This window comes from Solanum tuberosum, unplaced genomic scaffold, assembly GCF_000226075.1.
Source record: "Solanum tuberosum cultivar DM 1-3 516 R44 unplaced genomic scaffold, SolTub_3.0 scf00093, whole genome shotgun sequence".
NCBI classification, from domain to species: Eukaryota; Viridiplantae; Streptophyta; class Magnoliopsida; order Solanales; family Solanaceae; genus Solanum; species Solanum tuberosum.
The window spans coordinates 1,173,833-1,191,363 of record NW_006239018.1 but is presented as its reverse complement, the minus strand read 5'-3'; the positions used below and the strand labels follow the sequence as shown (position 1 = coordinate 1,191,363).

At 34.6% G+C, this 17,531-nt stretch overlaps 3 protein-coding genes across 3 annotated transcripts in view; 1 reads left to right on the top strand and 2 right to left on the bottom strand.

The window, feature by feature from the left end:
- The first annotated feature begins 8 nt into the window (after positions 1-8).
- Positions 9-7,091, top strand: LOC102586701 (uncharacterized). The gene is made up of 7 exons (XM_006347530.2): positions 9-243; positions 332-433; positions 1,280-1,388; positions 3,382-3,497; positions 5,529-5,714; positions 6,242-6,384; positions 6,538-7,091. Exons 1-7 carry the CDS (start codon positions 122-124, stop codon positions 6,717-6,719), a joined length of 960 nt encoding a protein of 319 aa, XP_006347592.1. The 5' UTR covers positions 9-121; the 3' UTR covers positions 6,720-7,091.
- A 337-nt stretch (positions 7,092-7,428) lies between these two features.
- Positions 7,429-10,309, bottom strand: LOC102586375 (cinnamoyl-CoA reductase 1-like). The gene is made up of 5 exons (XM_006347529.2): positions 9,860-10,309; positions 8,907-9,082; positions 8,424-8,642; positions 7,965-8,302; positions 7,429-7,874 (listed from the first exon to the last, which is right to left on the bottom strand). The coding sequence occupies exons 1-5, from the start codon at positions 10,011-10,013 to the stop codon at positions 7,775-7,777; spliced, it is 987 nt and encodes a 328-aa protein (XP_006347591.1). The 5' UTR covers positions 10,014-10,309; the 3' UTR covers positions 7,429-7,774.
- Positions 10,310-15,463: 5,154 nt separating this feature from the next.
- Positions 15,464-17,531, bottom strand: part of LOC102586043 (transducin beta-like protein 3) — a 13,657-nt gene continuing 11,589 nt past the window's right edge. Inside the window, exons 13-14 of the mRNA XM_006347528.2 lie at positions 16,536-16,710; positions 15,464-16,086 (exon numbers count right to left, since the gene is read on the bottom strand). Of these exons, the coding sequence (XP_006347590.1) occupies positions 15,763-16,086; positions 16,536-16,710 (499 nt within the window). The 3' untranslated portion in view covers positions 15,464-15,762. The remainder of the gene's footprint in view (positions 16,087-16,535; positions 16,711-17,531) is intronic.

Below are 17,531 nucleotides of genomic sequence, written 5' to 3'. Positions count from 1 at the left end.
CGAAAGTAAAGGATCTTAACTGTATACTCTATTTTCATTTTCTCTACGAACCAAAGAGCGATTCGTTAACGGAGGCCGGAGTTATCATAATCGGAATCGGTGACGGTGTCAGAGAGACGGCATGGTGGTGGAGCTGTTTTGTTTCCTCGCTGTTGTTGTAGTACTTAAGTACTTCTTCTACGATGACGATGTAATCGATGTTGGATCCTCCGATTTCAATGCTCTATTTAATGTTGCCGAAAGGTATTACACTCTTTTTGAGCTTCTATTTTCAATCTATTGATTGATGATTTTGAATTTTTGATCGTATGATCGTTTTGTGTTAATTTAGGCTTGAGAAGCTTTATGATGGTAAGGCTCATGTTGGGCTTCAAATTCCTGACCAGGACTCTGGTTCTCGACAGAGTATTGATGTAGTTCTCGTCACTAGAAGGTGCGTCTCTTGAACTCACATCACAATTAATTACATGTGTGCTTAATTGAATAAGGTGTATCTGTGCTAGTTATTTGCTCATAGAAACTTTACCTAATTCCTTGGCTGTTGTCATAATTTTGGACTTTACCTCTGAGTAGAACTTTTAGCATTCTCAAGCAATAAAGGTTAGGTTGGGATCTTACTGGAGTTCCCTCAGCCTTTAAGCGTCTCAAGACAATCATGGGGCTAAAGTGTCATGGGACTAACACACGGGAGTGTGGTTGTACGATTTGGACAGTCGGCCTCATAAGCCCCAAGTACACCCAGTTATATTCTTTAAGCTCTGATTGTTCATTCTGAGGTGTATGACTCTAACTTATGTGATATTTTCTTCTTTAGGGGAGTGTTTGCTCTATTAAAATGTTATTATTCATATAACCGACCCCAACTTGTTTAGCGTTGAAGAGTAGTTGTACATATATGTTGTACCTAGACAGTTAAAATCAATCTTGTGACATCTTTGCGTCTGAATATATAAAATTTTAATGCATTTCTATAAAGAAAATTAAGTTAATTAACTATTGAATACTTTTATGTTTAAAAATAAGATACACGGGGTTTATGCCCCATGCCTTGGGCTAACACCTTTCCTCCATGATAAAGCGTCTGGTTCTACACCTCCTCCCTTTAAATGATTCTAAAGCACAAACTTCTGTGTTTGTTTGTTCAATATCATTTCATTGTATAAGGTGGCATAAGGATATATTTTTCTGTTTTAACTATATCTGTGATTTAAAGAATTTTGTTTCCTTTGATTAGATGGAAACAAAACCAGTGCATAAATTAGTCTCTTTTTTTCTTCAGGGAAGCAGTGATAGTTTGTGTAAAGAATGTAGCAGGGTTTATATCTGTTGATAAGGACGGGAGATGGGTTTGTACTGGAAGCCATAAGACGGAGCGTCTCCCCAATCCTGTTAGTTGCAAATCTATCCTTATTGCTTTTTTAGGTGTTACTGGATCTTATGTTGCTAAAACAACTTGATACTTGATTGATTACTTGACATGGAAAAACTTAATTCTCTATCTGTCTATCATGGCTTTTTCTATGATTTGTCTGGTCAAACATTGCCTTAAATCTCATAGTTTCTGTGAAATTCTTGCTACTTGCACGACTGCTTAGAATGCTAACTCCGCCATGTTCTTTTTGCAAGAATTTCCGAAGTGAATATGGCTAGGTGCCACTCAATTATGAACCTTTTCTGATTATGCCCATGCAATAATAATTCTCTTTAGGTTTCTCTTTTTTTTTTTGGTTGACAAGGGAATCCGCAACCTCTATCCTTCGGGTGCACACAGGGTAAACCCTGCCCCTGCAAATCAATATGAAGAGGTAAATGGCACTAGGCAAGCCCTGTGCAATGAGGTCGACCGAGAGAGCATGTAGGGGTTTTGAACCTATGATCCCCCATTTAGAAGATCATTCTCTTTAGGTCTTCTGTACATGCCAGTATTGCCTTTTTTAGTTTTTACTAGTAGTATTGACATGAGCTGTCTAGGATTCCTTCAGTGATGGTCTTCCCAAGAAGGGATGATGCTATGTCCACCATTCACCTTGAGTTTATGCGCAAGGACTTTAAGGTAAAGGACTAACTAGATCCAGTTGTTTCTTTTCTACATGGAGAATTTTCATTACTGTAGATCCACTCTCCCTGGAAGGATTGATGCTACTTGCTTAAGTCTGGAAGGAATGTTCTTCTGATTCTGTTGTCCCTTATAAATCCCCTCCAAACTTGTGAAACCACTCTGTCACCAAGGATGATTTTGGGTTGGATTGAAGTGCAAATTAGTGACTTTATTTCTTATTGAAGCTTGACAATTTAGGTAGATCTACTCCATCAAAAGGTAGGTTGGCATTGAGTAATTTCAGCAAAGATAACCATCTCTAGAAATCTGATGTGCCCTTCAAAATTATATGAACAATTCCTGCATTCAGGGCTTTGGTTCAATGGTAAGGTCATGACATGGTGTGAGTGAATTGTGAGTAGAGCACCAGATCGTATCTTGGCATTGGCACAAAGTTGGTACTTAAGTGGGATCAGCTTGAGGGGTGAGTTCATACTCGCTCAGTTACAAATGAGGAAATGAGATCTCCTGCCCTTTTACAAATTGAATAGAAGAAAATGCCATTTTCAAATTTCTTAGGTTTAAAAATGAAGATCTCTTGTAAAAATGACATAAAAAAAATAAATAAATTGTAAAGGGTTAGAAAACCATTTCTCCCATTACAAACATGTGTACCAACTGGGTTGGGCCAACTGACCCACCTGGGATTTGTCGGTTATATAAAAAATTTATATGATCAACTCTGGTCTGCTGGTCAATTGAGCTAAGCCTAAGAATGCCTCCTGACAGGGTCGATATGTATGCTTTGAAGTATATGGCAGTGTAGTATAGTTTTCCTGGAGCATAAAATAGGAGCACTCAACCTTGTGTAGTGGGCTTTAACAGTCCCTCTGTAGGAAGAATCTATTTCGAGATAGGGTTAGAGATTGCACCCAAGGATGTGGCCTAGTGGTCAATGAAGTGAGATGAGAATCATGAGGTATCCTAGTTCAAATCCAATGGAGGCAGTAAATACTTCCCATTTGCCTAAGCCTGGGTGGATGGTCACGGAGTTACCTGGTACATGTGCTAGTGGAGGTGCAGGTACAAGTGGAATAGTCGAGGTACATGCAAGCTACGCCCAGAGACCACAGTTACAACATTGTTCAATTGAGAATAATTCCATTCAGATGCCACCTTATGCTTAACTATGCCTCAATACCAAACAAGTTGGGGTCGTTTTCACCTTATCAAACAACTTGTCATCTTCTATCATTTATCATTGATTAGTGGAATTTGCTTTTCTTCTGATGATATCAAGATTTTAGTTTTGTTCATTGTTATTATAACTTTCTATATTTCAGGTAGCAGAAGCAAAACAATTAGTTCCTATTCTTGAATCCTACCTTGAACAAAGGGGCATCACTCTTCCGGAAGGATATTTGTCTTGCAAAGTCATATGTTCAAACCCCAATTTCCGGTATGCATTTTCATCATCTGCTGGTTATACATCATAGTAATGTTGAGATTAAGCATGTATTGGACATTAATTCTTCAAGTTATTTGTAGCTTGAGGAGCATTTTTTTCCCCAAGGGAACTTTTGAGATGTGAGATTTTTTAAGTTGAACTGAAAGCAATTAGTTGTTCCTAGTTGCTTAAGGCATTAAAGATCCATCCCAGCTCCATAGCTAAATATTATGGTTGGTTAACCAGGCGATAGCTTTGTGATCGATAGTTTAGTGAGGTAGGCCACCTCCCTACTTCTAATGATAGATAGAGAAGGCATTTGAGGGGCTGAGGCAAGACAGAGAGAGGTACATTACTAGCCTTCTTGGTACCGACCTGCTAAGGCTAAAATTCCATTGAAGAGTGTTACATGGTAGAACATGAGATAATTTGACTCCCCTTTTCAAGCAATCTTAGTGTTTGAACCTACAGAGAGAGAGAGTCCAGAGGCTAAACTACTACTTCAATATCTGCTATCTCTATTTTCACATTTGTGACGGCTCCTTTGCCCGGCATTCTTATCCTCTACAATGTATTTATATTCGATATGAATTCCTTTTTTCTCCTACACCTGCTAAGGATTTGTTTGATGTTCTATTTGTGTCTAGATACTTCCTCTATATCCTATAAATTTTGATGATCTACTTAGCAAAATTAGAACCTTTATTGTATAATCATAGTAAAAATCCAAATGGGTTCTCAATCACCCTTGTAGTGCTCTCAAGTCTACCTCTATAGATTTTTTCCTCAAAAGTTTAGGTGTGTGGCTCATAAATTTTATAGCCCTGACAACTTTGAATATTATCCTTTGTTGTGTGCCGTAATCATGATACTGTTTGTCCATTCATTTTTTCACGCCTTAGTGTAATATTGAATAGCTTGATGAGCTTCAGAACATCTTTAGGGATATCATGTTATAAAGTAAGTAACTCGCTGAGAGAATGGACCCATCCGATGCGAGCGATGTGGCATCTCGATCTGATCCCTGCAGAGTGAAAACATACATTGAGGCATTTGGGCATAAGTCACTCGATTCAGGAAAAAAAAATTAACTATTAGAATAAACCTCAATAAAAGTATTGTTCACATGTTAAGTAAAGAGTACAAAATACTTTTATGTTCTCTAGAAATCCTTTCGGTATTTAAATAATCACAAAAGAATTAAAAACACTCTTCCTGAAGTCGAAAGAAAAAATAGTTCTCTGTAGTAGTTTAATAATGGTAACATATTAGTTTGCATGTTATAACTTTCCTTTTACTTGTTACTCGGAAATAAAAGTATCTTGTGATATCAAAATTTAAAAATTCCAACATGAAGCAAGAAAAGGGCCACAAGGAATATTCAAGGAATATGTTTACTTTCAACGATAGAAGTTATCAACCATGAGAGCTAGAGCATGGACTCCTTCCATTGATATTTTATGACTATTTGGTGAGAAAGAAACTGATGAGCTTTTGAAGGGATAGAAAGCACTTCTATGCAATTGAAGGGATATTATTTTCTTTCTGGATTTCTGAGCAACTATGAGATATCTGTTATCATAGACGATTGGTTGCTCTTACCTTTATAAAAAGAAAATATATGGTTTTTTTTTTTTTTTAAATAGAAAAGAAAATATATGGGGTTCTTGTACTCCCTTCTATTTCGTAGGTTAAACTGGTGAAGTCATTCAAATAGGAGTCTTGACCGTAGAATATAGTTATGTACTCTTAAAAAAATTGAGTTGCATAAATCTTGATAAGATAAAGCCTTATGAGAGTTTATTAAAGACGGCACTCTTCAATCTGAACTGATAGAACTCTAGAAAATTAAACAAAATATGCAAACAATTCAAAATAAACATAAACACTCGATGGAGATTACTCATGTAAACAAAATAAACAATATATATAAACTGTTTGGATTAACTTTTGAATGACATCTTTTATGTTACAGTATTATGTTTCTCTTGTGATCATTAAACTTGCATCTTGTGAATATTGCTAATTACTTCTTTGTTGCAGTACCATTGACTCAGACTCTTTTCCCTCTGAGGTCATAACATATGACCAATGGATACAACTAAAACCCGAATCAAACATGCTTTCTGGTTGGATTAAAGGTGCATTTCATGGTGGGAAGAAGGACGTACAGGAATCAATACGTGAGAAGCTTAATCTTGTACTCAGCACAGCTCCAATGTGGGACAGGTCTGTTGCATTGCATTCATCTTTATGTTGTGTTATGACACTAAATTTTTCCTGAACTAAATAGAAACAGTGGGTTTGTTCGTTTTGACCAAGAATGTTGACCCTCCTGCTAGAATGTCAAAAATTCATGTAGTTAAAGTTAGGGACCTACAAGAAAGTGTTTTGGTCCGTTGCTAATTTAGTTGCAGTGTAAGATCTTGAACAAACAGGGAAGAATAACATCAAACAAGAGAATGTTGGCTAATAAAGCCCACCATTCCCGAGGGAAGTGTTTGATTGAAGAGTGCGTGTGTGTTTGTGTGTGTTTCTTCTTCTTTTTTTGGACCGGGGTGGGGGAGGCGGAGCGAGAGAGAGTATCAAGGAGATCAAAGCTATTTCTGGAAAAACAATAATGCAGATGTTCATGAGTTAATAGACATTCCGTCTCTTCTCATGGAAGAAATTTGCACATATCCTTGCAGAGTTGCAGTTTATATGAAAGCATTACCAACTCGGAAATTTTACTCAAATTATTCTGATACATACAGGTTAGAGCTCAAAGGTAATAAATTTGTCCTTGGAGAGTTTCTCGAGTTCAAAGGGGACAACGAAGATATCCGGGCATTGGGAAACATCAGGAGATCAAAAGTTAGTACAGTGACAATCCAGAAAACAAGCATGTTTGGTGTAGGTAAGGAAAATAATAACTATGGTAGTTGGCAAATGCATTTACCTGATTGTACTTGAAGATAACCTTGTGATTGGTGGTTATACATGTCTACCGGATACTATGTTCATATTTTCCTTGAATCTAAGAGATCTTTTGTTGCTTTGGGAGTTGCAGCTCCTTCTAAGCTCCAAGTACACTACTGTCTTCGAGATTATCGTGGTGAAGGCGCTTCAGCTTCTGACTGGACAGAAGTCACTGTCCATTCCAGGACTGAGATCAAAATTCAACCAAAAGGTTCAACCAAAGTACGCAAATACAAGTTATCCTCAGTTATTTCCATGTCATTAAGTGCCTGACATGTCCGTGGAAAGTTATATGGGCATTGATCGTTGCGATGGAGTGTTTTAATAAATTTGTTTTGATTCTGAACCTCGTTTTTCCTTCAGAAGTTCTAAGTTGATGTATGTAATTATTTTGTTGTGTATATCCTATCAAGTGTAGCAATTCTGGGTCAAAATGCAAAATGGAGAAAGGGCTCCCTTAGTAGTGAATAATAAACATAGGAGGAGGATGGTATAATGTAACAAAATTCTGGTATGATAGAGTAAATTACCGGTAATGTTTTAAAGGGTCGTTTGGTTGAGGCACAAGTTATTCGGATTTACAATATGAACTGAAGAATGATGGGATTATTATTTATTAGTAGATGTTTGATTCATTGGACTGAATATGGGATATATGGATATATATAAATACCATATGTTTGGTTTAAGCATGATAAATCGATATGAACTCTTATTTTCAATTTTAATCTTGTATTTCCTAAAATTGAGAAGTTTAGGAGAAGGGCGAAAAAGGCATATTTAGCCTTTGAGTTTAGTTAATATACTGGGCAAGGGGGTGGATCATATTATAAATACCCTGTATGCATTTATTTGCTTATATAATCAGTCATCAGACCTCTCTAATAACGCTGTTTGATTCGATATATTTTGGTTGTTATATCGAAGTATTGTTATAAAAAAAAACATATAATATACATATCAAGTGTGGCCAGAATATTACAAAAAAAATCCGTTCTCAGTTGATTTCATTCTGTAGTAATTTGCAAGTGGAAAAGGTACAATAAGGTATTGTTACATATATCAAAGCTTGGGTCTATGCAAAATGTTTTTGTTTGGTCATTTGACATTTCTGTTATGCTTTCTTTATATGCAACTTTCTTGTAAGTGAAATTCGTAACAGATTTCTTCAACAAAAGAAACAAAGAATTTGTAATAAACTTATGATGAGGTCTTCAATCTCCAGAATCTATCTAAAATTTGACGGGGCTCTTCTCTTGTCTCTTTGAAATAAAACAATGTTCTTCGATTAGTTCTGTACGAGCCATGCTTTATACACAGTGATGGCATCAATTCACTTGGACTTCCAATCCAGTATCAAATCCTAGCATCAGTTTGTTCAGTTTCTTGTTGCTAATCCTTTGCTCATATACAGTATCGTCCTCCAATCTGCAGTTAACACATACATGGTAAGTCCAAAGTTGAACAAGATCGAGGGTGGTTACTATGAATGAAGAAGAAAATAGAATTTACATCTACCTTTGTGTTTCTGATGACGCTGAAGGAGGCAGAAGCATATTGGCTAGTGTGGTAGCATCTTTAGTGGTGTTTATGACTCTGTTGAAGCATAAGTATCGTCCGTAAGAGGAAACATCCTCAAACACACACATATGGGCATCTACCAAGAACTTGAGGTCCACTGCAACAAACACACCATCTTCATACATTTCTGCAGCTCCCTTCAAGTAAGGTTCTCTTATATTGAGGTCTGGATGAATTAACAACCCTCCATTTATAGACACCATGTTCACTTCTCTGTCCATTGCCAATGCCCATGCTGCTTTCTCCGCTTGTGTCTTTGATAGGCCGTGCCATAACTGTCATGCCAATTCATGTTAGACTTTGAAAGTATCTAGTAAGCAGTACTTTTTAACTTTATCAATGCGTTTGGTAAACATCAAAAGTGCCAAATTGTGGAGGATTAAGTAGGTAAATTACCTTGTACTTTTTGCAAAAGTTGATGTCAGTCCAATCTCTTTCATCGACATAGGAATGAGAATGGGAAGCCACAGGAGAGTCATGTTGGTCCCTCTTCCTTGTACCCCATAACACAGCTGTTGCAGATGATGTAAAAACAACCTTGTTTAAGGTGTCTGTTTGTGCACAGGCTTCCATCACATTGTGAGCTGCTCTGACTTCCATTTCTCCCATCAATTCCTGCAACATAACCCAATGATCTAGTTAATTGGATGAGCTCTCAATGTATAGAACCTCATTTTGAAAGTTCCACACATGAAAATGAGAAGCCAGAATCAAGGTGCGGAAAACAAGCCACTGCCTATGAGGGCCGGCTCATTCTTCACAAGCACGTGATCAGAGCCCTGGCTCCTCATACTGCTTAGGATCTTACAGGTTCATGTTCTATTTTACTTTATTCCAATTATGATATAAGGCAATCGAGTAGATTGTGGGATAACTCACGTCGTAGGTCGGATAGTCAGAGGGGGTCTCGAATGAGTAAAACAGACCACAACAGCCTTTGAGAGCATCTACTATGCTATGATAATCCAAGGGGTCAGCATGGAAACATATCAACTTCTTGCTTTTGCTGTCATCATTGCCACAACCATATTTCATCTTAAAACATTGCATTTCATCTGTTCCATCAAGATTTCGGGGTCAGATTTCTAATTTCAAGATTCAGTTTATAAACTTTCAATAAGTCAGATGGTCCTGACAGGTTTATAAAAAGAAAGATTAGAAATGTTACAGTTAGTAATATCATCAGTATACAATTATGAATCAATAACAATGATAATACAAAAATTGACCAAGAAAATAGTTTGCTCTCCAGCCTCAACTACTTCGACAGCCTTTTCTTTGTTTATGTTTCTCTCACCAATCACACAGCAACAAAAAGTACCATGCGGAACCCATAAAGTGGGGTCTGCGGAGGGTACCTCTCCATCCACAGCTCATCCCATAAATAATAATAAAAAAAGTAAGGTATCAACTTAAATTAGAAAAAGGCTACACCCTTTTTGTGTGGTATTCTATTCTACTTTAATTTATAGTCTTTTCAAACTTTAAAATAATATGTGGTAGACCAAGTATGAGCAAAAAATCACAGTTGTTTCAACTCCACCAATAAAAACAACTAATTCAAACTATGTTGTTCTAACTGATGTCAGATCCTCCAAAAAAAAGGTTATCTTTTTTAGGATCCGATACGCAACAATTTTGAAGGGTTCAAGCAACATAGGTCATGAGATTGTTTTATGAGGGTGTTTTAACTGAACCCCATTGCCCTATTTCCCATGTCTTCATAGTAAATTTGATATAATAACACGAAAAGTCAAGAGTCTTTGCTATAACAGATTAAGTGATACATACAAAAACAACAACAATTCCACAAATGGGGTGTGAAGACGAACCATGGTTTTGAAAAGCGGCGTGGACTGTATAACCTCTGAGCAAGAGCTGATGGACAATTGCAGATCCCAGCTGACCAGCAGCATCCATCACACAAACTCTCTTTGAACAAAACACTGAATCCTGCTCATCATAAAAGTCTGCTGCAATTGTCATGACTACCTAACAAAAGAATTAATCAACTAAAAAAAAAAAGAATTTGAGCAACCCCTTCTGCTGCTTTGGGAAAAAAATGGGAGTAGTAGTTCAAGTTCAGCAAGGCAAAAGAACAAACACAAGGTATGCAAGTATGATAATAAAGAAAAAGTGATGATATTTAAAGAAGAAAAGTAGGAAGGACAACATTAAAAGAGTGTGTGGTTAAGTAGATGGTTGGCAAACAAATACTGTACAAGTTTTTTGTTAGATACAGCCTATATACCAAACAGTCTTTGATAACCAACAAATGTCGTAACAGAGTAATAAGTATTTTTTCATTATTTTAATACTAGTCTCCCTAGGTACAGAATGCATTTATTAGAGAGTGTCTTATACTTAATGTGTGACTTTTCAACACGAATTCAAATTTAATCAGACTTCAATATTTGATAAACCACTAATAAATTTGCATTAAATGGTTTTGTGGGGCTATTGTTGAACATGTTTTTATAGGTTAGCTAACTGTCAATGAGCAGAAAACAGAAAGATACACACAGAAATGGGGTCCTTTTACTATATTTGTGGATGAAAATTGCTTCATCCAATGCTAAATTTTGAAAAATGAAGTCCTTGCTGTTCACACGCAAAACTATAAATGTGATAGGCACAAATTATAGTCAAAACGAACATACCAGCTTTCTATGGAAAGTTAGTTGAGTATTGTTGCCTGCCCTATTTAATTTTGTGGCACTATTTATTGTTCTCAAAACGAGCTGGCATTGCCTTGGGGAATTTTAGAAGGCTCTTGAGTCTTGAATGTAGAGTAGTAAATACGAAGACATTAGGTGATTCTTTTCATTTTTTTTTTACTTTGGTGGATAAAGACACAGAGTTACCTGGTATTGCTGGTAGGTTTGGTGGACAAAGTTACTTGGTATCTCGTGGAATTAGTCGAGGTGTGTGAAAATCATGATCATTAACAAAAAAAAGAGTGTAGTAAATACTCTCTTCGTTCAATTAGAAAAAAAAAAAAAAACTTTATCCTTTTACATATATTTTATCTTTATTATTAAGTACAATATACTCCCTCGGTCCAGCAATACTTGTCCATTATTCATTTTGCATATTTTAAAAAAAATTATAAATAAAAAGGTAATTTTACTATATCACCCTTTGAATATAATAAACACAATATCTTGAAAAATGCAATAGAGAAATGATTATAATTAATGATAAGTGTAAATTAGGAATTAAATGTAAAATTATTTATTGATTTCATAAAGTGGACAAATATTACTCCCTCTGCCCCTAATTACTTGTCGAATTGACACACCTATTAACAAATCAATAATTGACATAGTGAGTTTGTCATTTTACCCCTAATAATTATGAAGCGGGTGAATTAAAAACTTAATATTTTCAAGAAGTTTTACATTTTTCATAGTAATTAATCGAGGATATAAAAGATAAAAAAAAATTGTCCTTTCTTGATTTGTCAAAATGGACAAGTAATTAGGGACAACTAAAAAAAGGAAATGGGGACAAGTAATTAGGGACGGAAGGAGTATTGAACATCCCAAAATAATATTTTGGACAACTATTATTAAACAACGGGAGTAATTATTTAGTTCATTTCTCGATAAGTGAGATGGATGGAGAGAGTTGCTTTTAAAACAGGAACTTGGCTATATTGTTGGAATAAATGTGAGTTATCCTTAGTAATCACTCACACTTTACTTCATAATAAGTGGTATTTTTAACTTAAATACATATCTTAAGAAAATTCTCATTCCAAAAAAATAAAAGGTGCTTTTATTAATTAAACTTATCCTTATTCAAATGTCTTGAAAAATAAATAGCTCTTTAATGATTACTTGGTGATGTAAAATTCTTTTTAATTAAGTTTTGAATTTTGAATGTTGACAAAAAAAAAAGAATGAAGATAATAGAAAATTACAATTATATCAGAGTTTTTTCTTGTTACCCAGATAAAATAAGACATCAAATTCATGGAATAATAGGCACGATAAAGAATAATTTCGTCTTTTAATTTTAATTATTATCCTGATAAAGAATAGGCACGACTCTTCAAAGCAAGAAATGTGAGAATATGCCTCACGCAAAGAGACTACATGAAATATGAAGATTTTTGTTTTTTCGAAAGTGAAAATAATATTTGAAAATTGTAGTTATGTTTAGTTATGACTACAGTTTTGAATTTCACAAGTAATTTAACAGTGAAAAAAAAAATCAACTTTAAAAGTTAAATTCTAAAAAAATATTTATAGTCATATTTTACGGAATTCAATTCCTAAAAAAATTATCCATCATCAAACGGTAGTAAATATAAACACGATGAGATCCATATTTACTGGATAGTCATCAATCACAAGTATCAACCATTCAAATCTTGAGAGGTCACTTGCTTCAAACTATAAATAAACTCATAGAAGATTCTATTTGACTCAACATAAAATACAAAATAAAATTTTAAAAAATGAGACATTGAAATTATTGCATATATAAAATTATCACATTTCTCTTATTATATAACTGGGAGTTGAGGCTACCCATTAACTTGACATGTGGAATTACTAGATTTTTCTCTTATTATTTCTATTCTATATATACTATATAATAAAAGGGAGTTTATGATGGGACATTCTACTATTTACAAATGACTTAAAAATTATCTTAATAAATCATTTACAAATTACTTAAAAATATTTAAAAGATATATAATAAAATAGGTTGATTCTCAGAATTCTATCAGGGTCACATATATCGGGACAGAAAAAATAACATATATCATTTTAAAATTACCAAAAAAGTGTTATAAATTTCTCTTATTATATAAGTGGGAGTTGAGGCTACCCATTAACTTGACATGTGTAATTACTAGATTTTTCTCTTATTATTTTCTATTCTATATATACTATATAATAAAAGGGAGTTTATGATGGGACATTCTACTATTTACAAATGACTTAAAAATTATCTTAATAAATCATTTACAAATTACTTAAAATATTTAAAAGATATATAATAAAATAGGTTGATTCTCAGAATTCTATCAGGGTCACATATATCGGGACAGAAAAATAACATATATCATTTTAAAATTACCAAAAAGTATTATATAATAATAATTAACAACTTAAATATCTGAAAGACATTTTAAAAGAGTTAATTTTGTAATTTTTATCCATATCACATAAATTAGGACAAAGTGACCAGTAATGTTAGATAAATTTAAATAAGGCGGAATGACCTGGGAGACCCTGTACTTGGCTCCTTTTGTCAGTTGGACCCCCCTACTCATCACTTTGCCAATCAAACCCTTAAACTCATCAAAACACAATATTTTAAACCCCTCTGACCATTGACCGAGCTTATGTGACATTAATATTGGTGAGTTGGATATGCGTGATTACACGCGCTTAAAAGCGAGTTAAAACAATATTTTACTTTTAAAAAATCAATTTAACAAATTAAAAAAAATCATCTTCTTCAACCCTCCTTCACCCACACCCACACCCACCCTTTCTTCTTCTCCACCAGCCCTCTCTCCTCTACCCCTCACCACTGCCCTCACCTTTCTTCTTTCTCCAACCCATTCTTGTTTCTCCACCCCCACATTCACTCTTTTCCGCCTCTTTTTTTTTTAATTTTATACAAATCAGTAGCCTCAACTTCTTCTAAAATTTTCGTTTTTATGTTTGAAAAATATTAGTATCATTCTTTTATTAGATGGTTTCAATGAGGAGATGTAGATAATGTGAAGGATGATTGTGACTATTGAAAATTTTAAAACTCCATTGATAAGTTTGAAAAAGCTTAAAAAATAATAAATGGGTCTTGTGAATTTGTAAAATTACTTAAATTTTTTTTATTGGGATTCATTGAGTTTGTGTTGGTGAACTTGTAGTTGAATTTACAAGTTAAATCAAGAACAATTTGATCTGATGGGCATGAATCTAGTGCTCAATTTGTGACCAAATATGAAGAAGATGACTATTTGAAAAGTTAAAGAAATTAAAAAAATTGATTTATTTGATTTTTAAAAATTTTTTAGCACTTAATTTCGCATGTGGCACTAAAAATGATGTGGAATTTCACGTGTAATCGCGTCCATTACACGAACTCTGATCGGAGGAGAAAAGGGTTTAGAATATTGTTTTCTGATGGGTTTAAGGGTCTAGTTGGCAAAGTAATGAGTATGAGGGTTCAACTGACAAAATGAGCCAAGTACAAGGGTCTTCCAGGTCATTTCGCCTTTAAATAACTCACTATATTTTATCTGTGTCACATACATTAGGACAAAAAACAATAGATATTGGGCGCACGGGCTCTTTGTCACTAGTACTATAAGATGCGGTAGATGCTAGCTCTATGGTCAATGGATGTTTGACTAAGGGTATCAAAGAAAATAGATAAATAGTACCAAATCGATAATCTGAAATAAAATTAAAAAAAAAAAACAGAAAACATACCTCAGGTTTTGGCAATTATTATTATTTTTTATTTACATGAAGTGAAAAATAGTTACTCCACACCACTTTGAATGGAGTAATTATTCCTAATCATATCAATGTACATATATACAATGGTCAGTATTCCCATTTTAACATATAAGTTCCACTTTCTTAATTACGGTGCCATGCACATTTGATATTTGTACTAGTATTTTACTGACATAGACTTTTTTGTTTACATTATCGAAAAAGAAAGAGAGGGTATTTGCTTGCATTTATTCATGATTGAGTATTCGATTTTTATTTTCTATTTATTTAAAATTGTAGAAATATAACTTGTTCCTCTTGTTGCTAATGTTACTATATCTTTTTTATTTCATTTCACAAAAAATACAATTTTTACTTCATATTCTTATCTTTGAAATAATAATCAAAATAATAATATCATTGAAATAAGAAAGAAGATAAATATTCGAACTTGAATCTTTTGTTTTCGAATTTAAATAATGTAAAAATGGAATGTAAGTAGGCGAGGGGGCGGATGTAGCCAAGTGGATCAAGGCAGTGGATTGTGAATCCACCATGCGCGGGTTCAATTCCCGTCGTTCGCCCATAATTCATAAATATGAGATATTAGACAGGTTAAGCTTATCAATTTTTTTTAATAAATGATTGGCTACAAAGGGATTTTTTTTTAGTGAACGTGTCACAAGCTTACTCCTATTTTTTTTTTGTAAAGTTTTTGTAAAAACGAAGAATTAAATTCTATTTTCTCTCCTATTTACTACGGCGACGAAGAATCAAATTATCACTATATTTATTCCTTTTTCTACTTCTTCTTCCAAGGGCAGGATAACCCCAAGGGGTTGTGGGTTTTTTTGTATTGAAGTTGACGTTTCGTAAAACACATTAAAAGGGGAAGCGCTTCTTACTAAAATGTTTCTTACTAAAATATTTCTATAGCAGAACTCAGACCCAAGATTAAAATTGAAATAAACAATAAATATGAGTGCCTTGAATTACAAAAGGGGTTAGTGTACACTGTCACTCGCCAAAAATTTTCCTTTGCAACACAATATCTTTACAGTAGTTAAAAATTACTGATGTATTCTACAGACTATAATATAAAAAAAAAAATAGGCGGGAGAAGAAGATAGATGACGGATATTCCTCCCGCGCTTTGCATGTGCAATCCATTTGAATGAAGATCAGGAACATCAAGCTCAACATAGGGAAGGAACTAGCTCAACTACTCGGAAAATACAACAGCTTAAGCCACTGAATCAAACGTGTTAGTCACCCCCCTTCACTTTCTTACTAGCAGAATGTCTTGATTTGTTTTTTCGCTTTTTTGAAGAATTCTTTTCTTTCAATTCTTTATGGTGCTGTTCTTCCTCCACTGTGGTAATATCACTTAACTCGTCGATATCTGCAGCATTAGGAAGTTTGGCATCCTTGCCCTCCAATTTCCCTTCATTACCTTCTGGCTGAATGACTGACATTGCAGCTGAAGTATACTGGAGAATGCATAGGCTTCTCACTAATCTATCTAATCTATTGAAATGCCTCTGAGTGTAAGGAATAAGACCATTAAGAAGTTCTTTAAATCCCGGTACCTATATAATGAGATGGAAAAGGGTAAGATCTCTACGGAAAACATTAGGCAAGTAAAACTAGTTTCAAGTAGAGCAAAATGGCTACGACCAGTGCCTAGAGTTAAGTCAAATGTATGTCTAATCAAAGCATGTAGATCAACGTCAACCAGCCAGCCAATCAACTAAATGGATGTTCTTGCTAAAAAGAAAAAACTCAAACACTGAAAAGACCAATACACCAAGCTAATATATGAAATCACTTTTTGTTGATAGAGACTATAGCATATAACAACATTTTGAACGCCTGTCAAGGCAACAGAGAAATATTTATGAAGTTTTTTACTGGCCAGTTAGTGGACTTTGCTTGTATAGAAAATAGCAATGAACCTACGAAGCATGTTAGCACTTTTTTATTCCTAATTTATAACCAAATTTTCTACTTAGTATTTAAGGGGAAAACACAACTGTACCTCAACAATCTCGGTAGCTGGGAGGATACTGTATGCCCGGGAAAGAACATATTGTGCAATTTGACAAAACTTTGGCTTCGTGTTCCATTCCCGGATATATTCCAAAAGCAACTGAAGCTCTTCCTTACCAAGAGCCTTTATAGCTTTTCCTATCTGATCATCCATATCGTTCTTCCTGGCAAGAGCTTAGATGTTAGATAAAATTCGTGCTAAAATAGCATTTTCACCATGATAACCAAAAAGACTGGAGTGTAAGCACCTATGGGAACCTGGAAAAAAGAAAGAAGGAAATGCTCAACAGAGTTCATGAGTTTGACAACATTCAACAGTCCAGGCATTTAACTGAAGAAGAGACTCTTCAAAAAGCAAGTGTGGTAAAAGATTTTGAAGAGTACGCAAAAAAGGAAGAGATAGCTTGGAGACAGAGATCTAGAACTCTGTGGATAAAACAAGGGGACAAAAATACAAAGTTCTTTCAGAGAATGGCAAATGCTCATAAGAGGTTCAACCATATTGATAAACTGGTGGATCCTATAGATATCAAAACATAAATTATTTCTTTTTATAGGAAGTTGTACAAGGAAAATGAGAACTGGAGACCATCCTTTAACATGAACCAGTGTCCTTCCATCAGCTTTGAGGAGCAACAAGAACTACAAAAGCCTTTTGAAGAAGAGGAGGTCCTTCTTGGACTTAAAGCTTGTGCTGTAGACAAAGCACCAGGTCCAGATGGATACACAATGGGTTTTTTTGTTAATTGCTGGGAGATAGTGAAGGGGGATTTGATGTCTACTATGCAGAATTTTCACTCCCAGGAGTTTTTTGAAAAGAGCTTTAATGCAACATACATAGCTCTCATCCCAAAAAAGAGTGGTGCAAAGGAATTGAGAGACTTTAGACCAATCAGTTTAATTGGAAGTGTCTACAAGTTGATTGCCAAGATTCTCACAGAAAGATTAAAGAAAGTGATGCACAAGCTAGTAGATACTCAACAAA